Below are 26,021 nucleotides of genomic sequence, written 5' to 3' on the forward strand. Positions count from 1 at the left end.
CTCCTATCAATAGGAACAGACTAAAACTGTAGTGGCCAGGCACAAGTTTGCAATTTGTGTATGTTAATGTTATGTTAATTGTATTGTTAAGGTTAGGGATAAACAGGTGGGAGGTAGACCATAAGACATAAGACATAGGAGCAGAAATTAGGCCATTCGGCCCATCGAGTCTGCTCCGGTATTGATCGATTAAGCATCTTGAGCACATATAAAAAGGGACTGTCTGCTGCAACTGGTGGGCACTGCAGGGGCTGGAATGCATCATCAGCACTGGGAATTTTATTTTAATTTAACAGAAATTTAGCAAAACTTTTGATTTATGTTACAGCACCCCTTTAAGGGGCTGTCAATTAGTTCATTTGTTCATCTGTTTAATTGTCGTACTCAAAAGAGTATAAAAGGGAACTGTTCCTTTAAAGTTATGTTTTTTGTTACGGTGCCCCTTTAAGGGGTGGTTCATTAGTTAATTAATTTATTTGTTTATCTGATACTCAAAAGAGTACAAAAGGAGCTGCGGGGACACTGGGTTGGTTGATAATGCTTTATTCTGTAAATAGACTAACAAGAAAATATTTCTGTCTGGATTCACACCTCATGATCTGGCTTGGGATCTGTTTAATAGTTTGTCTGTAAATAAAAGCTTATAAACATGTGTGAAGGTTTTGTTCCAGTTCTATCCTTCACTACTTGGCTTTCTAGAATAAAACAGACAATTTTGGCCCTCTGCAGGCTTGTCCCACACAGACTGCAGCAACTCAGGAAGCTGAGTTTCTAAGTGATGGTAAACATGGGGCTGGCTTCTGCCTGCTTTCAATGCAAACTGAATTGAAGGGGGCTAGTGTGGAAGGTCATGTTATTTCATTGACACCACCTTTACTAGCCTGTTAGGGCTGAACCCTTAACGATAGCTCCGTGTCACCAAGAGTGAGTGACTTGCTAGGCCGTTTCAGAGGGCAGTTATAAGTGAACCCACATTGCTGTGGGTCTGGAGTCACATTTAGGCCAGGCTGGATAAGGACAGCAGATTTCCTTCCCAAGGGCATTAGTGAACCAGATGGGTTTTTACCACAATTGATGATAGTTGTTTGAGACTAGTTTTATAATTCCAGATTTTATTAATTGGATTTAAAGCCCACCAGCTGCTGTCCCCCGAGCATTAGCCTGGGTCTCTGTATCACTAGTCCGGTGAAATACCGCTACGCCATCACCTCTCCCCACTTGCATCCTGTTACTCTTTAGAGTCATGCAACTAAATGCTGTCCAGACAGAATCGCCATTATTTACTCCTTATGGTCTTTACCACTGAGTTGATTCAATAATTTGACTTGATCAGATCCTGATGTCAGAGCCTGGGAAATTGTTGCAGAAGGTGAAGGTCTGGCTGCAGGAATACTGGAATATCACGGATCTCATGGCTATCCTGCTTTTTTCTGTTGGGATGGTGCTACGCCTGCAGGAGCAGCCGTACATGAGCTATGGCCGAGTTATCTACTGCGTCGACATCATTTACTGGTACATTCGCCTATTAGACATCTTCGGAGTCAACAAGTACCTGGGGCCTTATGTCATGATGATTGGAAAAATGGTAAGACGAGTAAGCTACTTAATCAAAAGCAAAATACTGCAGATGCAAGAAATCCGAAATAAAGACAGAAAATGCTGGAAATACCCAGCGGGACAGGCAGCATCTGTGGAGAGAGAAAGGTTTCAGGTTGATGATCTTTCATCAGAACTGGCAAAAATGCGACAGGTTTTAAGCAAGTACGGAAGCAGGTACCGAGGGGTAGGGGGAAAGTACTAAAGGGCAGGCCTGAGAAACTGAATGACAAAATGAATGATGGTGCCAGGCAAAAGGAGATGGTAATTGACAAGTAAAGAAGTAAAAGGTTGGCCCAGACGAGGTGTGAATGGCAACAACAGAATCATTACCAGCAGCTGCCGCCCAAAAAGAGAATGGGGGCAAATGTTACGATCCAAAATGATTGAACTCGATGCTAATTCCGGAAGGCTGTTGCTCCTCGAGTTTACATTGAGCTTCATTGGAACAGTGCAGGAGGCCGAGGACAGAGAGGTCAGAGTGGCAGTGGGGCAGGGAATTACTCAGCCATGGCTGTGTTCAAATTCGGCTCAAGACAAAAAGAATGATATCAAAACGGAGAGATTATAATTATCAGAAAAGGCCAAAAAGGCTGGGGCTCTTCTCCCTAGAAAAGAGGGGTGACCTGATCAAAGTGTTTAAAATTATGGGGGAGTTTGGTAGGGTAGACATAGAAAAGATGTTTCTACTTCCGGGGGAGTCCAGGATGAGGGGCTGCAAGTACAAGTTAGTCACTAATAAATCCAATCGGGAATTTGGGAGAAACTCCTTTTCCCAGAGAGTGGTGAGGATATGGAACTCACTATCACAGGGAGTGGTTGAGGTGAATAGTATAGATACATTTAAGCTGAAGTTAGATAAACACATGAGGGAGGGAGGAATTGAATGTTACGCTGATGGGGTGAGTTGAAGGTAGGGTGGGAGGAAGATTGCGTGGAGCATAAAAACCAACATGCAGCAGTTGGGCCGAGTGGCCTGTATCTGTTCTGTACCTTCTACGTAACTCTATGTAAATGCATGACACTTGAAAACACTTAAGTTTCTTATAAATAGAAAGCCATTGTGTCCTTCCCTCAAGGAACACCAATATAAAATTAAGCCATTTTAATAAGACTTTTTGACTGTTTTAACTATTTAAGCATCTCAGGAAGGATATATTGACATTGGAGTGAGCGCACTGCTAATTGACCAGAATTATACCAGAGTTAAAAGGGTTAAATTACGATGACAGGCTGCATAGTCTAGGGTTATATTCCTTTGAGTTTAGAAAATTAAGGGGTGATCTAATTAAGGTTTTTAAGATAATTAAAGGAGTTAATAGGAGAGAGAGAGAGAAAGTATTTCCTATGGTTGGGGAATCAGAACAAGGAGACACAACTTTAAAATTAGAGTTCGTCCATTCAGGAGTGATGTCAGGAAGCATCTCTTCACACAAAGCATAACGGAAATCTGGAACAATACTCCCCTGAAAAATCTGTGGATGCTGGAGGTCAGCTGAAAATTTCAAAATTGCCTGATTGATAGATTGTTAGTGTGCTGGGTACTAAGGGTTAGGGAGAAAAGGCAGGTAAATGGAGTTAAGATGCAGGTTGACCCTGATCCCACTGACTGGTGGAACAGGTTCAAGGGGCTGAATGGCCCCCTCCTGTTCCTATATTCCTATCTGGCTTTGAAAGTGATTTCATTGGGACAGACTCTTGGGGGGAAATAGTTTTTGATTCAATGCTCTGGCTTTGCCTGAGCGCTGCACTTCACTTCTGTAAATTAAATTCTGGATTCCAAATCTGAGTTCAGTAGTTCAATTGAATGGGTTATCTTGCAAATAAAGCAGTCGTGAAAAAGAGGGACATTTTGTCTGGAATGTTTTCATTCTATAGAAGATTAAGGGATGATTTAATTGACGTGTTTGAGATGATTGAAGGATTTGTTAGGGTAGAGAGAGAGAAACTATTTCCTCTGGTGTTGGGGTGGTGGGAGGCCAGACAAAGGGGGAAGGACCTTAAAACTAGAGCCAGGCTGTTCAGGGATGATGTCAGGAAGCACTTCTTCACACAATGGGGAGTGGAAATCTGGAACACTCTCCCACAAAAAGCTGCTGAGGCTGGAGGGGTCAATTGAAAATTTCAAAACTAAGATTGAAAAATTTTTGTTACACACAAATGTTAAAGGGTTATGGAACCAAGGTGAGTAGACAGAGCTAAGACACGGATCAGCCATGATTTTACTGAATGGTGAAACGGGAAGGGTGGGAGGGAGCTGAATGTCCCCCTGTTGTTCCTGTATTACTCACCTTACCTTTTTACTCGCAGATGATCGACATGATGTATTTTGTGATCATCATGCTGGTGATTTTAATGAGCTTTGGAGTGGCACGACAAGCAATTCTTCACCCCAACGAGGACCCTTCCTGGCGGCTGGCGAGAAACATTTTCTACATGCCTTACTGGATGATTTACGGAGAAGTGTTTGCCGACCAAATTGACCGTGAGCGTACACGCGGTTGGGCGGGGGAGGGTGGTGTGCTTTACAACGTTAACTCATTCCTGAAGTCACGGACGTAGGCCCGAATTTTTTTTTTAAAAGCTTCCTTTTAATCTGTTGCAACGTATCATTCTGTAACCCAACAGCAACAAGTAAATCAGAAATCTTAATCTACACTTGAAAAAAATTACTGCCCGAATTTGCCAGATTTTTTTGCGAGCTGATCCACTGCCAGATACCTGCAATGGGTCAGATTAACAGTTAAAATTAACTAGCGGCATCAGTGAATGACACAGCGAGCCCTCTGAGAACAACAACCACTTGCATTTATATCGCACTTTCGACATAGTAAAATGCCCCAAGGCGCCTTACAGGAGCCACCTAGTCACAGAGGGAGATCTTAGGGCAGGTGGTCAAAAGTTTGGTCAAAGAGGTAGGTTTTGAGGAGCGTCTTAGAGAAGGAGAGAGAGGCAGAGAAATTTGTGAAAGGAATTCCAGAGCTTTGGGCCTAGAGCTGCTGAAGACACCACCACCAATAGTGGAGCCACCAAAATCAAGGACGCACAAGAGACTGGAATTGGAGGAGCGCAGATAATTCAGAGAGTCGTCGGGCTGGAGGAGATTAGAGCTGGGGACGGGCGAAAGGATTTAGAGGATGAAGGCAATAAATAGTATTCTTTGTTTTATCCTCAATGACCTAGTGAATATTCCACCAGCGTACATTGTTCAAGAATGGCATAGTACGATCCCAAACCCAATTTTAACCCAACCCCCAAAATCTGTTCTCTCAGAGAATGATACCGAGGCTATGAGGGTTAAGTTAGGAGAACAGGTTGTATAGGCTAAGCTTGCATTCCTTCCAGTATAGAAGATTAGGCAGTGTCTAATAAAGATGTGTCAGATGATTAAAGGATTAGATAGGGTAGATATATATATTTTTTGTTCATTCATGGGATGTGGGCTTCATTGGCTGGGTTAGCATTTATTGCCCATCCCTAATTGCCCTTGAGAAGGTGGTGGTGAGCTGCCTTCTCAAACCGCTGCAGTCCATGTGGTGTCGGTACACCCACAGTGCTGTTAGGGAGGGAGTTCCAGGATTTAGAGAAACTATTTCCTCTGGTGGGGAGGGAGTCCAAAACAAGGGGGCACTTCTTCACACAAAGGGCAGTGGAAATCTGAATTATCTCCCCCACAAAACGTTATGGAGGCTGGGGGGTCAATTCAAGGGTTCATAACAGAGATTGATACATTTTTGTTGGACAAGGGTGTTAAGAATTATAGAATCAAGGTGGATAAAATGGAGTTAAGATACAGGTCAGCCATGATCTAATTGAATGACAGAACAGCACAGCACAGAGACGGAAGGACTGAATGGTCTCCTTCTGTGCTGTAACCATTCTATGGGCAGAATTTTTACGGCCGCTTCCACCAGTGGGATTTTCCAGCCCCACTGAAGTCAAGGGACTTTTGATTGGATCACCGCATTTTCCAGTCCCGCCCCTGCCGCGATGCGGTCGTAAAATTCCGCCCTATGATTCTATGAATAGCCTCAAGGGGCTAACTAGCCCATGGATGGGGCACGATCAAAATTATTGCTTATGTTGCTAACCAACAAACAGTTGGTTTCAGGGAACAGGATAAAGAGAGGAAATGCAAATTTTTCATTTCTTGTTGGAATTTCTCTTATTCATTTATGGGGGGATGTGGGCTTCGCTGGCTGGGCCAGCATTTATTACCCATCCCCAGTTGCCCTTGAGAAGGTGGTGGTGAGCTGCCTTCTTGAACCGCTGCAGTCCATGTGGTGTAGGTACACCCACAGTGCTGTTAGGGAGGGAGTCCCAGGATTTTGACCCAGCAACAGTAAAGGAATGGTGATATATTTCCAAATCAGGATGGTGAGTGACTTGGAGGGGAACTTTCAGGTGGTTGTGTTCCCATGTGTCTGCTGCCCTTGCCCTTCTAGATGATAGTGGTCATGGGTTTGAAAGGTGCATTTTGACATTTATTCACGTTGAGTCATATCTTTTTCTTTTGGCTTTCTCGTATAGTTTGAAGTTACCTACTCCAATTTAATTTTTGATCTTTTCCCCCTTTTTATTATTTTGCACCCTCCTTGCACTGTGAAAAGTCAGCATGTTGGACTCCATATTCATCCAGTGAAAAGCTCATCTTTATTTAGGTTGGTTGAATCACTTGTATGTTTCTCCATGCTTAATATCCTACTTCATGAAACACTTTTGGGATAAGATTTTGAATTTGAATCCATAGACTCTGCTGGGCGACAAGACTAGGAAACATACTGAACTAATTGCGAGCTATCCGGGTTCCTGAATAACTCATTGCAAATGTGACACGTTTTACTACTTAAACACGTTAGCCCAGCTCAGTGGTAGTATTCTTGCATCTCTCCAGCACTTTCTACAGCTGTGGCGCATCCCAAAGCACTTTATAGCCAATGGAGTACTTCTGAAGTGAGGTTATCGTTTTGAAAAAGGAAACGGGGCAGCCAATTTATGCACAGCAACGACTGGATAATCTCTTGTTTTTTAAGTGATTTCTTTTGTATCCATTCATGGGATGTGCACATCGCTAGCAAGGCCAGCATATGTTGTCCATTGCTCTTGAACTGAGTGGCTTGCTAGACCATTTCAGATTCAACCACACTGCTGTGGGTCTGGGCTTGGAGTCACATGTAGGCCAGACTAGGTAAGGTTAGAAGATTTCCCTTCTTCTATAGGCATTAGTATTTACTACAATTGATAGTTGTCATGGTCACCATGACTGAGACCAGCTTTCATCACAGAACTTAAATTCCACCAGCTGCTATGGTGGGATTTGAGCCCACTTTTCCCCAAGGTATTAGTTTGGCCCTCGGGATTACTAGTCCAGTGTTATTACCACTAGGCCACCATCCCGGTTAGGGTACCAAGGAGGATTCCCCTGATCTTCTTCAAACCAGTGGCCGTGGGATCTTTTACATTCACCTGAGAGGGCCTCAGTTTTAAGGGCTCATTTGAAAGGATGCAGAAGTCACGGAGCCAGAGAAACACTATCTCCCACCTCTCCCGCTCCTGTTCGCCCAAACGTCAGCATGAAAATGAATTTCAGTTTACTGGTAAATCTTACAACTCCTAAAGCAGATGGACTACCTGCAGCCAAAACCTGCAGCTTTTCTGTCAGGTTCCCACCATGACAGGATGGCTGAAAATTGGGCCCGGACCTGGACTTGGTCATGACATTTTCAGGACAGCCTCGTGTTGACTGAGGCCTCAATGAAGGAAGAGGTGGGAAAGAGTGTGTAGGAGAACTGGATGCAAGAGAATGGAAGTTCTGCCTCCAGCCGGCTCCCGCCATTGAGAAGGTGCAGCTGGGGTTTCCAACCCTGGTTGTGCACGTTCCCAAAGCTTTCATCATGTGACTTCCCACCACTCTCCTGCCATTGGTCACCTGACATGTCCATCCTCACAATATCCCCGTCTACCCACTCTCATTGGAAGACAAACTGGCACTTCAGCATCAGATTGGATGTCACCTGGAGATGAATCTTCAATTCCTGGAAACTACAGGGCAATGCTGGAGGCTTGGTGACCCTAATGCCAACAGGAAATGGGGCCCACCTTGGGGAGCTCTGGCTGTGACCAGGGCCTGAATCTCCATGGGTGAGAATTCTTTTTAAATGTTAGAAGGTGGTGGCTGCCTCTTACTGACTCACACAGGTCCTGTCCCTGTGGCCCTCAACCCTTTGACCCCATGAACCTCAGCAGGATCCAGTGATGGAGATCACTGTGTAGCTCTCAGTCCTCACACTGGAATACAGCACTCAATCCCTTGCCCATGGAAAGGCAGGGCCCTGCTTCTACACGTCTTTTCTACGAAGGTGCACTGCAGCAACTCACCAAGGCTCCTTCGACAGCACCTTCCAAACCCACGACCATTACCACTTAAAAGGACAAGGGCAGCAGACGCATAGGAACACCGCCACCTGGAAGCTCCATTCCATGTCTCACACCATCCTGACTTGGAACTATATCACTGTCCCCGGATCAAAATCCTAGAACTCCCACCCCAACAGCACTGTGTGCATACCTACATCAGATAGGCTGGCTCATCACCACCTTCCCAAGGGCAGCTGGGGATGGGCAGCAAATGCTGGCCTTGCCCGTGATACTCACATCCCAAGAGTTATTTATTTTTAAACTCTGCTGACTTAGTTCATAACTGACTGAACATACTGAGCTCGTTGGATTTGAGCATGTTTTAGTGTAATTGACAGCCACCTACTTGAAGGCCCAGCCTATCAGTTAGCAGTCTGTTACACCTTCTGCATATACCACTCCTTCTCCTTTAGGTACCACACCCTAAGAGGGTGTTGGCGACCATGGACTTCCATTGGATTGGCCCATGATTATGCTTGGTAAAGTAGTGCAGTGGTTTCTGTTGCCATCTGCAGTATGGCTGACCAGGAAACTCTCCTGCTCTTACCACCTACCATCAGGTGCATTGGAAGGATTTACAGGCTGGTAATGAACCAGTTTAGCCACGTTATGAACACACTTTCCATGGCCATCAAGTCCTGAAGTTTCTGGCCCAGAGGTAGGGACACTACCCACTGCACCACAAGAACTCCCCCATATAGACCACTCCCTATTATATTTGATTTGTGTTGACCATCTGATATTATGGACTAATGTTGCCTTGTTTCACAATGCTGTGTCAATGCTGTACAGCATCCAGCAATTCAGCTACAAGGCTGCTATTAGTTTCACTTCATTAGTGAACTGGTGTATATATGGGAAGGAATTTCATTTCAACCATAAATTATATTTAAAGGTGCCAAGATTACGACACCAGAAAGCACTCCAACAAACCTTGTGAGTTGCTTGAGAAACATTTAGCGAGCCCATGCATCGTTATCATCAGAGTAATGCCAGCTGCAAGCTATATCATGTTGCATTTCATTGCAATTTCCATCAGTCATTGATGGGAACATTTGTTTCATGAAGTTTAATTTTGCATGCAATCCCCTTGACTGGTTTCAGTTGCCAGAGGTGGTGGGGTGGGTGGTTGGAGAGGAATTCCAGAGTATTTTTTACCCCTGATAGGCCCTACGTTTTGGTTCTGGTTATTTATTTGCCCCACCCTTGCATTGGAGGCAGTTGCATTGGAGGCGGTACAACAAATGTTCAGTACATTAGTCCCTGGGATGAGAGGGTTGTCCTGGGATGAGAGGCTGAGTAAATTGGGTTTATATTCTCCGGTGTTTAGAAGAATGAGAGAGGATCTGATTGAAACCTACAAGATTCTGAAGGGGTTTGACAGGGTGGACGCTGAGAGATTGTTTCCAATGGTCGGGGAATCTAAAACTTGGGGGCACAGTCTCAGGATAAGGGGCAGTTCATTTGGGATTGAGATGAGGAGAAATCACTTCATTCAAAGGGTTGTGAATCTTTGGAATTCTCTACCCCAGTGGGTTGTGGATTCTCCATTGTTGATTATATTTAAGGCTGGGATAGACAGATTTTTGCTCTTTCAGGGGATTAAGGATATGGGGAGCAGGCAGGAAAGTGGAGTTGAAGCCCAAGATCAGCCATGATCATATTGAATGGCAGAGCAGCCTCAACGGGCCGAATGGCTCCCTATTTCTTGTGGATTTGTGTTCTCCCATGAGGTAAGGGGTGGTTGCAGGAGAGGGGAGGGTTGGAGAGGATGATAGGGGAGAAGTATTTATTGTTGAAATGCAGCAGGGAATAGTTAACTGCCAAGCTATTCTCCATGGCAGCACCTTTACCAATCAGAGTCCACTTACCAACCAATCAGAACTGTCTTCTCGTGCAGTGTAAATTGTTGTTCCCTTTACTGTTGGTAATCTTGCGATCTGTCCTGATGAGTGCAGGATGAAAAGCTTCGATAGCACGGCCAGAATTTTACATCCCACAGGCAGGCACACGCCTGACATGTCCAGCCGCGAAATAGTGCGAGATGACGTTGGGCAAGCGTCCCAACGTCATTGTGCGCTCGTGCAATATCCCACTCGGCGGGCGCACACAGCAGTCGGAAACACACCCACCAACAATTAAGTGGGCAATTAAAGCCCATTAAGGAGGCAATTGAAAGTGACGTTTCGTGGCCCGTCCGCTTTTACGGTTAGCAGATGGGCAATTGCCCAGGCGATCTTTACGTTTTTGTTCAAACCTTGACCAGGGCAGGATGAAATCTCCGCGTGGGAATAAAAATAGGAGGAGATACCTGGGGATGGGTTTTTTTATGAGGTACGCTTTCAGGTGCTTGGTCGTGCTGCTTGAACAAACTTTGCAGCAATTTTGTGGTCTTGTTTATTCTGTGAGGGGTCTGCAGCTCCACCCGGGGCACCTGTCTGCCTTCAGGGAGCTCACTGACGCGGTGACGTCTGCACCCGCCCTCTTCCCGCCCCCGCCAGCAGCGCTGAGCCCCTCTCATTGAGCCCCGTCAATTGGCCAGCCAGCGTGAAATCGCAGTCAGGGGCCGATCATGGTTGGGGGGGAGGGGGGTGTTGGGTGGGCAGCCCCTTCCTTTTCCCACCTGCTCCCGAGCTCCCGCCGATTGCGCACGCCCAACGAGCAAAATATCCTGGCCCGTGTCTCTTTTTTCAGAAACGCTCAAGAAGTGTCTAAATATGATGCTCTAGCCATTCTGGTGTGGGGCAGCCTCAAATGAACCAGTGACCTTTTCCCGAATCGTTATTATCATATGTTCAGAAATGCAGCGAACACCTTTTCCTGTCCTCTTAACAGTGAAACCCACATTATATGCAAATTAACGCATTTTCCAACTTGTACAAAAAAAACAAACAGCGGAGTAATATCCCACCTCTTGCTTTTTACCGTTTAACTTCAAGTTTTATTTTTCTATTTAAATATTCTTTCAGGCGACACTTTGGAAATTTAGCTTTCCTTCAAACTTGTACTCGAAATGAATGTGTTGAGGGAGAGATTTAACTGAGGTGTTCGAAACCAAGATTTTGAGTAAGTAAATGAGGAGGAACTGTTTCCACTGGCAGGATGGTCAGTATCCAGAGCAGACAGATTTAAGGTAATTGGCAAAAGAACCTGAGAGGAGAAGAGGAATTTTTTTTTTTAAATGCAGCGAGTTGCGATCTGGAATGCGCTGTCTGAAAGGCGCTGGAAGCAGGTTCAATTGTAACTTTCAAAAGGGAATTGCTTTAGAGTAGAAAAGGGAAAAAAAAACAACTACAAGGTTGTGGGGAGAGAACAGGGGGAGTGGGACTAACTGGATAACACATCCAGAGAGCTGTCACGAGCACGATGGGTTGAATAGCCTCCTTCTGAAGTGTACAATCCTATGAAAGTTGAATGACCGCAGTGATAAAAGCAAATGGCTGAGGATGTGGAAGTGATTTACTAGAATGGTTCCAGGGACGAGTGATTACAGGAGAAACTGGAATAAAAACAGATAATGCTGGAAATACTCAGCAGGTCAAGCAGCATCTTTTAAAAAAAATTTTATTAATGGGATGTGGGCATCGCTGGCAAGCGTCAGCATTTATTGCCCATCCCTAATTGCCCTTGGGAAGAGAGTGAGACAGAGAGAGAGAAAAACAGAGTTAACATTTCAGGTCGATGACTTCATCAGAACTGAACTGGAGAAGCTGAGGTTGTTCTCCTTAGAGCAGAGAAGGTTAAGAGAATTATTTCCAGTGGCTGAAAGGTTGATAACCAGAGGGCATATGTTTAAGGTGATCAGCAAGTGAACCAGAGGCCCCATGAGGAAAAAGTTTCTTACGCTATGAGTGGTTAGGATTTGGAATGCACTTTATGATCTCAGGGATATGGGAGAGATCCAGGAAGTGCGAGTAACTGGACTGCTTTTTGAAAGAACCTGTGCAGTAATGATGGGCTGTACTGTTTTATAATTTTATGAGTCACTGCTGGAATAATTGTTAGAAGAAGAACAGGGGAGGAAATTTATAACCATACACTCAACCATTGTTAAATCTGGGTTCCTGCTGGTGAACACAACCAGTGAACTTAATGATATTACATGAGATTCCTTAATGGTTAACCTCCCTCTTCTGCTTACCCCCTGCTCTGTGTGTGTAGTGGGGCCTCCTATTTACACATTGCTGAAAAAAGCGATGCGCTGTCAAAGCTTCATCTTGCACTCATCAGCACAGATGCAGGAAAGCCAAATCTCAAATTATACTATCCTTTTCCCCCCTCCCCGCTCCTTTCCCCCTTTCCTCATGCAGTATGAAGCGGTGCTCCCTTTGAAATTTGGCATTCTTGTATTTTTCCTGATGAGCGCAAGGTGAAAAGTTTCGACAACATGGCCCCTCCCCCCCAGAGGGATATATGGTCCCGCCGAACTGAATGGAGATTTAAATAGCTCGCCACATCCGCCGGGTGGGAGACAGCCGGAAAATCCCGGCCAGTGTCTCTTTATTCTTTTCAGTAATACTCAAGTTTTGTACCACTCTGTGACTATTTCTACCTATGCCTTCCTCACACAAGTTAAGCTATCAGCGGCAATCCACTTTGGTCACAGGTTGTATCAATGCACGAAAGCCCTGGCGATGATCGTCGCTTTGTTACTATGTCCTTTCTATTTCTTTTAGCTCCCTGTGGGGCTGGTTTGACGGAAGATGGCAGACCCTTGCCCCCCTGCATAACTGGAGCATGGATCATTCCAGCTATAATGGCCTGTTACCTCTTAGTTGCAAATATTCTGCTGGTGAATCTCCTGATAGCAGTGTTCAAGTGAGTATTGGGCTACAATGCTTGCGTGAGGTACGCAAAAAAAAAAATAACATTTAGATGCAGGAAATAAGATTAGACTATGAGTAATATAAAGGAATGCTTGTATTTACAGCCTCAAAAATTCTTTAGCAATAATTACACAGTTCCCTTTCTCTTTGCCTGCTATCGTTTCATTGTGAAAACCACCTCATTTATCCGAGGCCAGATTTTAGCCGCATGAGAAAGATCTGGAGGTGACTGAGATAGGGAATTCAGAGCAGTAGGGGCATAAAAGCCCCCATCACACCTCTCTCTAAAACGCCAAGCTTGGTGAGCCATTTGAAGCTTTTATTTGACAAGTTGATGTTACGTTACTTGGCCTTATCTGAATGTTCCTAGCCCTGTGGGTCAGGAGGCAGGACTGGGAGCAAAGTTGGAAAGTAGCGTATCGGGTCGACTACTCAATGTGTTCCTGCCTCCGAGTGCCCTTGCCGGAGGCAGGATCCATTGGGCAGAGGCTACCTGCCCAGCAGCAACTGGTGGCCAGTAAGAGCCATTAATGTGGGAAAGCTGATGCCACCACCAGGATCTTCTACAAGGCGGCTGGGCCCCTGCTGAGTTCGGAGTTCAGTAAGTAACTGGAGGTTGTTTCCCAGTGGCAGACTGTGGATCGATCAGTGCCTCCTCTCCACCACCCTAGCACAGAGCCTCGGGGATGCAATGACAGCCACAAGCCGCCACAATGATTCCCTGACAGCTGGGGTCATGAAGGATTTTTTAATTTTTCACAATACTGCAAAGAGCGCCTCCATTTTGAAGTGCCTTCATGGTCTCCTGCCTGCCTCAGCAGCGGTCACCTCTCCTGATGCGGCTGTTGGCCCTCCTTATTGACCTTCAAATTCCCTTTTCCACCCACTGTCCTTAATTGGACGGAGCTCCCAAGGCAGCTTTTTAATTTCCCCCCCCCCCCCCACCGGGAGGATCACAACTGACCTCCTGCCGTGGCTGCTTCCATGTTCCTGACCCAGAATTGAGGTCAATTGAGGCAATCCAATCGGACATATTCAGCCCAATTTAGCACCTTTCCTTTCATGACTACAGGATGTCCCACAGCATTTCACAGCAAAATGTGATCACTGTTGAAATGTCAGTTTGCACACAGCAAGATCCCACAGAAAGCAATGTGAGAATGACCAGGTAATCTGTTTTTTTTTGTAATGTTGGTGGTGGGATAAATATTGGCCGGAACACTGGAAATAACCCCCCTGAAATTCTTCAAAGAATGCCATGGGTCCACATTAATAAGGCAGATGGGGCCTCAGTTTAACATTGCATCCGAAGGCAACATGTCCGACTGTGCAACACTCCTTCAGTAGTGCACTATGAGTGCCAGCTAGATTACGTGCTCAAATTGCTGGAGTGGGACTGGGACTCTCAGACTTCAGATTCAGAGGAGAGAGTATACCACCAGCTTTCTGTTTATAATAAGGAACAGTTTTCCTTCATAGTCTGTGCCTGTGCTCTTTTACAGAAAGCAGAACAATTATAAAACCTATAATTGACCTTTTCCACCTTTGTATAGTTTTGGCCACCATATAGTTCAGGCCTGCACTCATTAAGATCTAGATTGAAGATGTAGGAATCTCACAGCTAGCTGAGGGAGGAGACCATCACCCTTTCAGGATGCATTGAACTTGCACTCTGGCCCCAGAGGTGAAAGCACAGTGTGCTGGCCCATTGTACCAGCTAGGCCTCCTCTTCCCTAAGTTCATTCTTCTTTTGTACCACCTTGAACATAGAAGATTAAAGGGTGATCTCATTGAGGTGTTTAGGTAATTGAAAGAGTTGACAAGGTAGATAGAGAGAGAGAGAGAAACTATTTCCTCTGGTGGGGCGGGGAGTTCTGGGGGCAATGGGGGAAGTCCAGGATAAGGGAGGCAAAACCTTAAAATTAGAACCAGGTCATTCAGGGTCAGGAATAGAGTTGCTAACCCTCCAGGGGTTTCCAGATATAAAAATATTGAAAATGGGGGGGGGAAAAAGGCTGTTTACCTGACAGTCAAGCATCATCCAATTGGGTAATGACTCTTTTTTGATTTCCAATTAGCGTAGGAAGGCAGTACGTCACAAGGATGGATGCGTTGGCCGACTAATGGCTGGAGTGTGGGGGGAAAGTCATGTGATGAAACCTCCAGGAATACATTTAATCACAGTTGGCAACCCTATTCAGGAAGTACTTTTACACGCAAAGAGCAGTGGAAATCTGGAACTCTCTCCATCAAAAAGCTGTTGAGGCTGGGAGTTAATTGAAAATTTCTGAATTGATATGGATGGATTTTTTGTTAGGTGAGGGGATTAAGGGTTACGAAGCCAAGGTGGGTAGATGGAGTTAAGATTCACATCGGCCATGATCTAATTCAATGGTGAAATAAGCTCGATCCTCCTGTTCCCATGTTCTGATTCTTCCTTTCCTTCATTTTTTTTAATCTTACTTTTTCTCCGCCCTCTCCTCCCTTCTACATTTTTTTTTTTGCAACCTTGGGGTAGTTGATTCGCTGTCACCACATTCGCAGTAAATCACAATCCAGTTCTTCTTGAACTTTATTTAGGGTTTTCTTTTTTAAGAACCTAGCTCCTCGAAAAGATGCTCAGTGAAATAAAGCTGTTTTTCTTGGCACAATGAAAGAGGGAGAGCCCCCGCTTCGTTTTACGTTGCGGCTCATTTCTGCTTTCCACCTCTTTCTCTCTTCGCAGCAACACGTTTTTTGAAGTCAAATCGATATCGAACCAAGTTTGGAAGTTTCAGAGATACCAGCTTATTATGACCTTCCACGAGAGACCCGTCCTGCCTCCTCCGCTAATCACCTTCAGTCACATGACCATGGTCTGCCAACTCATTTGTTGCCGCTGGCGGAAGCAGGAGACTGACCAGGAAGACAAAGATTATGGACTCAGTAAGTTGCTTCTGCGGCTGTTCTATTGCAAGGCTGCTGTTGGTTTCCTTAACTAATCCGCCTCGGTAATAACTAACCCATTTATAAAGATGGTAACTCAGATATCATTCAAGGCGGACTTAGAAAATTCCTTGGGGTGAACAAGCCTCCGCCCCAACAGAGCATCTTGGAGACTTCAACGGAAGGTCGTGACCTTGAATGAAAAGACCCCAGTCTGGTTTCCAGCCATTCTGGTGTGCTCTCACTGCAGTTACAGCCAGGCGGGTGCATAGGAAAGAGAAGGTTGTGGGGTGACCTGATAGACAGAGGTCTTTAAAATTGCAAAGTGGTTTGATAAGGTAAAGGTAGAGAAGATGTTTCCACTGGTAGGATGAGAACAGAACTAAGGGCCATGAATATGGTCACTAGTAAATCCAATAAAGAATTCAGAGAAAAAAGGCTTGCATTTATATCATGGCCACCCAACGTCTCAGTGCTTTACAGCCAATGAAATACTTTTGAAGTGCTGTTACTGTTGTAATGTAGGAAAAGCAGCAGCCAATTTGCACACAGCAAGCTCCCACAAGCAGCAAAGTAGGAATCACCAGGTAGTCTGTGTTTTTGTGATGTTGATTGAGGGCTAAATATCGGCCAGGCCACCGGGGAGAACTCCCACGCTCTCCTTTGAAAGAGTGTCATGGGATCTTTTATATCCACCTGAGAAGGCAGTTGGAGTTTCATCTAAAAGACAGCACATCCAACTGTAAAGCACTCCCTCTACTGCACTGGGGGTGCCAGCCTAGAGTTTGTGCTCAAGTCTCTGGAGTAGGGATTTGAACCCATAACCTCCTGATTCAGAGGTGGAAGTGCTACTAACTGAGCTACAGCAGAATTTTTTTACAGCAATAGTTTGCATTTATATAGCACCTTTTACATAGTAAAATGTTCCAAGGCACTTCACAGCAGTGCTCTCAAAACAATTTTGAAGCTAAGCCATATAAGGAGATATTAGGACACATAACCCCTTACGCACTTGTGGAAAGACACAAACATTTCTGCATATGCCAAGGAATGTCCGCTCTACAGACTAAGAGGCGGATAAATCACCTGAAACTCAACAAATGAGGAGGCTCTCGCTTGGCTTCGGGGATTTGCATTCGCTAAATAAATAAAAGACACGTAATCAAAAACTTGGACAAAGAGGTAGGGTTTAAGGAGCATCTTAAAGGAGGAAAGAGAGATAGAGATCAGAGAAGTTTTGGGTGAGAATTCCAGAGTTCAGGACCCGGGTAACAGAAAACTTGACTGCCAATGGTGAGACGATTAAAATCGGGATGCACGTGAGGGCAGAGTTGGAGGAACGAAGAGATCTTAATAGCTGGAGAATGCTACAGGGATAGGGAGGGGTGAGGCCATGAAGGGATTTGAAAACCTGAATGATAGTTTTAGGAGGTGGAACTCGATACCACATTGGGTAGTTGAGGTGAATAGCTTAGATGCATTTAATGGGAAGCTAGATAAACACATGTATTGTGTTTATGAGGCCACATCTGGAGTACTGTGTACAGTTTTGGTCCCCGTATTTAAGAAAGGATATACAGGCATTGGAGGCAGTTCAAAAGAGATTCACTAGGCTGATTCCTGGGATGAAGAGGTTGACTTATCAAGAACGGCTAAACAGGTTAGGCCTTTATTCATCAGAGTTTAGAAGAATGAGGGGTGATCTTATTGAAACGTACAAGATTCTGAGGGGACTGGACAGGGTAGATGTTGAGAAGATGTTTCCACTAGTGGGGGAATCTCGAGCTAGGGGACATAGTTAGAGAATAAGGGGACACTCATTTAAAACTGAGATGTGAAGGAATTTCTTCTCTCAGAGGGTAGTGAATGTCTGGAATTCTCTACCCCAGGGAGTTGTGGAGACTAGGTCACTGAAAGTATTTAAAGAGGAGGTAGATAGATTTTTGAAATATCGGAGGGGTTGAGGGCTATGAGGAGCTGGCACAAAAGAGGAGTTGAGGCCTGGGGCAGATCAGCCATGATCTTATTGAATGGCGGGGCAGGCTTGAGGGGCCAAATGGCCTACTCCTGCTCCTATTTCTTATGTTCTTATGTAGGAGAAAGGAGTGGAAAGATATGCTGATAGGGTGAGGTGAAAAGGGGTGGAATTAGGCTCATGTGGAACATAAATACTGGCATAGCCTGCTTCTATGCTACAAAATTCTATGATGTCCTAGGAGCGGCAATGGAATCTTCATTCCTAGTCCGATGGCTTGTTTCAAGATGCTCCTAGAGCGAAAAAGGATTTTGAACATTTTCCAGCAGGATACCTGATACAATAAAGGGGACCAGGTTAAAAATTGTGCGTAACCAAAGTAATATATTTAAATTAGTCTACATATAGTAATGCCCACAAGACCCGAACAGCATGGCAATGATTGGGTAAATTAGCTTGTCAATCACTGATGTAAGTGACTGTGATTGATTTTACACACATGATTTGTATTATGTAACAATCCTTTTATGCACTTCACTGAAAAAATAATCCTGCTTTTATTGGGAGACTTTGCTGTAGTTTCAGTCATGACTCCTGTTTGCTACGGAGTTTGTAGTGACTCTGTTTAAATAAACTCCATTTGCAGAGTGGAAAGATGCTGTTTGCTGTAGCGCACTGTTTAAATAGACATAGTTTGCCGTTAAATAGATTGTTTGCTATGTGTTCTGTCTTAATTACTGCCCTGGCGCCAATTCATTGGGTGATGCAATGGTGTTACTAGACACTTGGTTTAAATTAAACTTGTATTACACCATGTAACATTTTGGTGAGTGTATGTATTTTTGCAATAAAACCTATTAATTGCTCCCCTTATTCCCTATCCTTTTTGATTAGAGCTCTTCATTACTGAAGATGAACTAAAGAAGCTGCATGATTTTGAGGAGCAGTGCATAGAGGAGTATTTTCGAGAAAAGGATGATATGTTCAACTCTTCAAATGATGAAAGAATCAGAGTCACCGCTGAACGGTGGGTGATCACCATTTTCTTATTTTTTTTAAATGCTATTTTCAGTTCAGACTTGGTGATATCTCAAGGCTGTGCTTGGAATGTTTATTCAGGATGTCTGAGCTGGGGAGGGGTTAAACCGAGCTCTTCATCCTTAACCTGCTCCTGATCCTGATCTAGCTCCTTTTGCTGCCCTTGCTCCTGTTCCTGATCCTGATCCTGTTCCTGTTATTCAATTAGCCCTACTCCCCTGCTCTTTCTCACAGCCCTGCAAACATTTCCCCTTCAAGTATTTATCCAATCCCCTTTTTGAAAGTTGTTGTTGAATCTGCTTCCACTGCCCTTTCTGGCAGTGCGTTCCAGATCTGAACAGTTCACTTGTTCTTCTGTCAATTATCAACCCTTCAATTCTGATTCATATGCTTTTACTTTGCAGAAAGGCTGTTGATTTGAAATGCTTCTAATGGGACTTGGGTAGAGGATTCATTGTCAGAAATGTGTTCCAGGAAAGAGAGGCACATTGTCAAAGCTTTTCGTATTGCATTCATTAGGACAAACACAAGAATGCTAAATTTCAAACAATCACAATTTATGCTACAGGAGAAAAGGGTGTCGATTGGTTGGCAAGTCAACTCTGATTGGGCAAGGCATTGCCATGGAGAAAGCAATGGGAAACTATAGGCTCCCCAGGCTCCCAGGTAATTCAAAAAAGATGCAAGGCTTGCACACATTCCTTTTGTCTTCAGAGAATGGGTCCCTGTAGTATAAATTGTTGTGATGGTTTGTTTGAGATTTGCCATTCTTGCATTTGTCCTGAAGAGTGCAAGACAGAAAGCTTCAGCAACTTCTCTCTTTTCAGCAATATAGAAATATGTTCAGTTTCTGCCCCATTTTCTTTTGAGTAGGGTCGATAACATGTCGATGAGGCTTGAGGAAGTGAATGAGAGGGAACATTTCATGAAGGCTTCCCTTCAGACCATGGACGTCAGGTTGGCGCAGCTGGAGGAGGTGACGGGACGCATGGCATCCGCCTTGGAAAAGCTGGCTGGCATGGACAAGGGAGAAGTGGGCAAGGTGAGATCCAGGACGTCCTCAGACTGCACGGACACGGCCTACATTCTGAGACAGAGCAGCTTCAACAGCCAGGAAGGGAACAGTTACAAACTCCCAGAGTGTGGGGAGCAGGCAGGAGAGGAGTCCATCTCTCCCACATCTCCCATCATAACGCCAAGGATGAGGAGCCACTCCTTTTATGCGGTGAGCCCAAAGCAAAGGGCAGGAATGGACCGGACTGAGTTTAGCTTCAAGGAAAGGTCCCTGAGTTTGCAGAGGACAAGCAGCTCGCAAATGGTGGCTATGGCAAAGGAATTAAAGCCTGGGCCTCCTCCTGCACCCACTCCTGCTCCGCCAGATGAGAAAAGGCCATCCTCTTGCATTGACATCAATATCTCAGCGATGGAGAAGGAGGAGGAGGAGACAGTTGAGAGCACCTTGAAAGTTCCCACCAGCGTTGGCCCATCTGAAATGATGGTGGTCATGCTGGGCAGTCAAGGGTCAACTCTGGCTCCTGGTCAGTGGCCAGAGGGGAATGGGACATATGAGGAGATGCTCATCTCCAATGGGCTAATGACAGCCCCAGAGACTTTGATGACAGCCCCAGAGACTGTGCAGACAGCTGAATGCCTCCAGCAATGGATCACTGACCCTCCCATGTATCACACCTTGGAGCGCTCGAAGAGTAGCCGCTACCTGGCTGCCTCCAGCCTTTACACAGACGAGTGTCCGATAGTCAAATCACACAGTTTTGTCTTCCCATCTCGGGGTTATTATGGCTGCCTGGGGGTTCCTGTGAAATCAGCTGAGTACACCAGCATCACTGACTGTATTGACACCCGTTGTGTCTCTGCCCCTCCGCTCAACGTTGAGCACTCGCCCTTGTCCAGTGGCTCGCATGGCGAGCACTCGAGTGGCCTGGACGAGGTTTCCACCTCTCACCCAGAGAGGGAGGCTGAACTGAGCCATCCCAGCTCGGACAACGACGAGAACGAAGGCGACGGCCAGCCGGACAAGGGGCCGGAGGTGGTCAGCACCCTCCTCGGTGGCCCGAACCATGCGCCTCCCCTCTCCCGACTGGAGAGAGCAAACAGCTACACAGCCTCGGAGTCTAATGCACTGGGCTCAGACGCCAGGAAGAGCTGCTCCATCAGCGACAAACTGGACAGGCAGCGGAACTCCCCTGCGATTCAAACTCCTTTCCAGCGCAGCCGCTCATCCAAGCCGGACGGCATATCCGAGGGCATCTCCCTGAAAACTTTGGCAAGAACGACAGCTTTTAAAAGCTTTGACAGCAGCAAACACAGCTTCACATAATACCGCTGCCTCCTCAGTCCCTTATTGTGGAACAAAACGTGTGCTTGTTTCTTTTTTTGTGTGTGATTTATTGGCACCAGTTTGGTGTCGCGTGGTCACCGCCGTAATCTTTGTCTAGCCACTGTCTTTAAAACACTATCCAAGTGTCTGTATGCCTTGGCACAGTTTACTTCCTTGTCCAGATATTAAAGGGTCCACGTCATCGCATGGCTGCAGTGGGTTAGTAGAATAATGTCTCTAAACATCCAATAACCCCAGGTGATAGCAGGGTGTCAGTTCCTGAGGAATGTCCTCTGCGTTACCATCATGTCAAAATGCTTCCAATAAGCAAATTCAGGAGGGATCGAGGATGTCTTGCTTCCACTCCAGTCGATGGGTTCTGAGATGGCTGATAAGTCCAATGCATGATCTGCAGACTCTGCCACATGCGGGGCAGGTGGTGGTTGAAGGGTTGGGTAGGTAGGTTGTTGAGAGGTTTATGTGTTCCCTCCGACTTCACCTCTACACATTCCCAATGAAGCCTCTTGGTGTGTTCGAGGCTTTCCCGAATGAGTCTTCTCCATGTAGGTCAGTCACAAGCCAGGGACCCCAAAGAGCCAGTGGGGATGTTTGACCTTTTTTGGGGTTGCTTTAAGAACATCCATAAAGCGTCTTCGCTGTCCTCCTGGGAATCTCCTGCCACAAAGGAGTTCAGAGTAGAACAATTACTTAAGGTGTACAAATGACATGTCCTGCCCAGCGGAGCTGGTTTTGAATGATTGGTTCCTTGATGCTGGGCAAGTTTGTAAGCCAACATGTGGGAGTCCTTCGGTTTCACAGATGCCTGGGATTATGCCATCGACAGTGGCAATAATTAGAAAAACAGATTGTTTGAAGGTTTCAGAAGGAAGGACAGAATCGTTGAATTATTGAATCATACAACACAGAAGGAGGCCATTTGACCCATCATATCTGTGCCGTCTCTTTGAAAGAGCTATCCAATTAGTTCCACTCCCCTGCTCTTTTCCACGTAACCCTGCAAATTTTTATTCTTTTCAACTATTTATCCAATTTCCCTTTGGAAAGTTAATATTGAGTCTGCTTCCACCGTCCTTTCAGGCGGCACATTCCAACAAATCAACAATTCGCTGCAGCAAACAAAGAGAAATTCTCCTCATGCTTCCTCTGGTTCTTTACTATTACCTGAAAATTTGCTGATCCTTCAGCCACTGGGAACAGTTTTTCCTGACTTACGCCAACAAAGTCCTTCATTATTTTGAATTTCCCCTTAACCATTTCTGTTCTAAGGAGGGCAACTTCAGCTTCTCTCATCTTCTAAACAAAATAAAATGATATCAGCGAGGTCAAATGAAAATTTCAAACCTGAGACGCTGGAGGTGGATAGATTTTTGTTGGGCAAAGAGTATTAAAGGTTATGGAACCAAGGTGAGTGGGTGGAGGTAAGATGCAGATCTGCCGTGATCAAATTGAATGACAGAACAGGCTTGAGGGGCCGGATGGCCTCCTCCTGTTCCTATGATTCCACTTGTGAAACTAGTTTTAGGAAAACTAGGGTAAACGTTTTGGCAAACACGATAATCTTTGGCTCTGTTGAATTGGCTCATGCTCCAAACAGCAGCAACCATTGGTAGGATGATGGTAGGGCCTTCTTAGAATTTATCACAAGCAGACACTAAAAGAGGAAGCGCTCCAAGCCTAGAACTCCAGATGACGTGGCCCCCTTAATTCGTTTCTCAAAGAATAGAATGAAAGAATAGTAAACATGATCACGACGCAGTGAGATCAACAGCACAAAGGGAGAAATAATTTTGATACCAAGCACTGGTGAATTTTGTCTTAACTGCTGTTTGTTAATATTTGATAGCCTTTTGGGGAAGGATTGTACAGTATTTTTAAAAATAATTTGCAAGTATCTGTAGTTTTGTGATTCCGAGTCCAATTCTTCATCAAGTGAGTAACGTTTATATTGTTGCTGGAAATCTATTTGCTAGCTCTTATTTTTAAAGCGTGTGTGCTGTTGCAATAAGGATGTAAATAATGATGTCCATCCCTTGGTCCAGACTTAAGTTTAACACTCTAGCATTGCATGCATTTAAAAAGAGGCTGGATTTCACCAAAATGTTTTGGGCATAATAGGTAAAAGTCAATGGTCACCTTGGACCAGTGCAACAGGTAATAAATGCAAATGGCTGGTAGCCATAGCAACAAGTTTTGGTTCTTTTAGACTTTTACGTCCAAGTTAGTTGGATCTTAAGGGTTGAGCCCATGATCCTTGCAAGGCAGAGTTTAAAAGCTAACAAGCAGATTGCTTTTCAAAGGCCAAGTTCTGAGTTTCATTAAATCATACAGCACAGAAGGAAGCCATTCAGCCCATTATTCCAGTGCTGGCTCTTTGAAAGAGCTATCCAATTAGTGCCACTCACCTGCTCTTTCCCCATCACCCTTCGAATGGCTTCCCTTCAACTATTTACCCAATTCCCTTTTTGAAAGTTACTATTAAATCTGCTTCCATCACCCTTTCAGGCGGCACATTCCAGATCCCAACAACTCACTGAGTTTAAAAAAAATTCCCCCCTTGGTTATTTTTGGCAATTATATTAAATCTGCATCCTCATCTTACCGACCAGCCTGTCACTGGATACTGACAGATTGCAAACAAGTCCAGGCAGGTACAGTATTAAATCTACTGATGTCACAGAGTCTTGGCAAAAAGGATCTGAGTTAATTATCTCCGATTATAATGCACTGTATTTCACACAGACAGTTATTCAAACCACTGGCAGAAGAGAACACATAGCACGGATGGAAAGTAAATTATTTTCCAATTTAAAAAAGCTTAGGGCTTCACTTTTCTCTCCTACAAGCATGTGCAGGAAGTGGGTTAGAAAGTTGAGCAAAGCTTGGAAAAACCAACACTCTTCCCCTGCTAGAAAAAGCCAAGTGAGTGAACATGTGTTTGACAGCCTTGAGTTGCACATTCACTCACCCTTTGATGATCATTTTGCAATCTCCACACAGGTGGAATAGATGTAAGTGGTAGTTGCCATTCTCCCTGAAGCCCCCTCAAATTCACCTACTGACCTTGCATCTTACCAGGACACACACACACGAGAAAAGAGGTTTTAAATCACCTACCGTCCATCGCTACGAGGCGACTGAACAGAGTGAAAAGTCTACCTTGTCATCGGACCAAGAATTAGAGCTAGATATATAACGACACAGCCAGTCTCTTCCAGCTGGTCCTCTCAGGTTCCTGCCTAATTTATAATTTGACTATTGCTGAAAAAAAGAGACATGTCTAAGCTTTTTGTCTTGCACTCATCAGGACACTTCGCAAGAATACCAATATAAGGGAAAACAATAATTTATACTGTATGTGAAGAGAATGCTGATTGGTTGGCAGGTAGACTCAGATTGGTAGTGGCATTGCCATGGAGAATGCACCAATTCATGGTGACTGACAGTTAACTGCCGAGCATTGTTTGACATTTAAACCAGGCAGCTTGACCCTGGTTGGTCAAGGCATTACCCTGAAGAATGAGTCAACGAATGGCTGTCACTTATTTTGTTTAGCTGAAACAGGTGCAATATGTGTGCATGTTCTTTGTGTCTGCAAAGAACGGGGCCCTCTGTATTCATATATGTAGCTTCCAGTACACACACATGCGCCACACAACGAGCCCGACTGACAATCTTAAAAAGCTTCAACGTGTCTGTTTTTTTCAACAATACTCAAGTTCTGTACTACCAAATGACTAATTTATGATTATTCATGAGCCTTGACTGTTCAAAACTACTGATAGAAACAGTAAGTTTGAAACACAGCATCCCCTCCTCCTTCAAAATGCCAATAGATTAAAGGTTACCAATCATATCTTCAACACTCTGCTGACTTACGCATCAGGATCAACAGACTTGGATTGCCTGTACCTAGTCAAGTAGATTTGTTAAAGCCTGAATATGATCCCCACTTATACAGTCATTTGATTTAAATAAAATGTTTGTACAGTGTTCTCTTACTGATAGTGAATATGTTAATCGAAGGTTATAAAGATGCTGTATTCTTAGAGTGCAATATTTCCCTACTGTAATGCCAAAACCCACAGGTTAATTGATCGTGTTGACACAACAGTGCAAATGCAATGGGTACTTTTGCCCAAATGGTGGATCTAGTATTTGTCGCTAAATTTTCCCCAGCCTTTGCTTACATCAGGAGCCTTGGATGTTCCCACAGCACTGGGTAAAAGCAAAAGGGGAGTGTCTATTTCAAAAACAGTAGATCCTTTAGTACTGTTACCCTTGGGGAAATCATTGAGTTTAACATTAATGTAATAATGCAAAGTTTGAAAATGGCTTCTTTAAGCTCTTGATCATGGGGCAGAAGAGTTATCAATGTGTGTCCTGATTGTATGATCAATTTAAAAACTTACGTATGAGACATAGGCATGAACTTTATGTGAGATTTCCCCTGTTCACCAACAACAAAATGGTCGCTTCGACTGAGAAAACCTCTCCTTCTGTGCAGCCGATTGATTGTAAACACTGCGGGAACAAATCCAATATTTTTTTTCCTCCACAATATATACTTTAAAACAATGCTATGTCGTATTAGCGCACTAGATAATATTAATGCCAATTAAAGGGAAAGATTTTACATCCAATGTTTTGTCTCTAATTTGTCTTTTTGTAATACCGTTGAAATTGTTTGTTTTAGAATTCCTTGATAAAGTAGGAATTCCAGATGTAGAATTTCCTCTTTGGATGCAATTGAGAAATTGCACCCAAAATGTGGTGGTTTTGGTTACATTTCAAGTTTCCACTAGAATTTACTTGCCTACTCACATCCCTAAAATCTTCCATAAACCAGCACAACTGGGCATAAAAGACAATAAAACATAAATGTAAT

The 26,021-nt window shown here is 44.5% G+C and overlaps 1 protein-coding gene across 9 annotated transcripts in view; it reads left to right on the plus strand.

Annotated features, from left to right (window-relative positions):
• trpm3 (transient receptor potential cation channel, subfamily M, member 3) overlaps positions 1–25,776 on the plus strand; it is a 141,108-nt gene extending 115,332 nt beyond the window's left edge. For 6 of the 9 annotated variants that reach the window (XM_078529666.1, XM_078529684.1, XM_078529692.1 and 3 more), the window contains 6 exons: positions 1,334–1,585; positions 3,907–4,081; positions 12,690–12,831; positions 15,565–15,764; positions 18,634–18,766; positions 19,651–25,776. In XM_078529666.1, the coding sequence (XP_078385792.1) occupies positions 1,334–1,585; positions 3,907–4,081; positions 12,690–12,831; positions 15,565–15,764; positions 18,634–18,766; positions 19,651–21,115 (2,367 nt within the window). In that variant the 3' untranslated portion in view covers positions 21,116–25,776. Of the gene's footprint in view, positions 1–1,333; positions 1,586–3,906; positions 4,088–6,210; positions 6,258–12,689; positions 12,832–15,564; positions 15,765–18,633; positions 18,767–19,650 lie in introns of those variants that run through there. The other 3 variants (XM_078529718.1, XM_078529726.1, XM_078529734.1) reach the window with 3 other exon arrangements.
• The last annotated feature ends 245 nt before the right edge of the window (positions 25,777–26,021 follow it).

This window comes from Cetorhinus maximus, chromosome 2, assembly GCF_964194155.1.
Source record: "Cetorhinus maximus chromosome 2, sCetMax3.hap1.1, whole genome shotgun sequence".
In the NCBI taxonomy this organism is placed as follows: domain Eukaryota; kingdom Metazoa; phylum Chordata; class Chondrichthyes; order Lamniformes; family Cetorhinidae; genus Cetorhinus; species Cetorhinus maximus.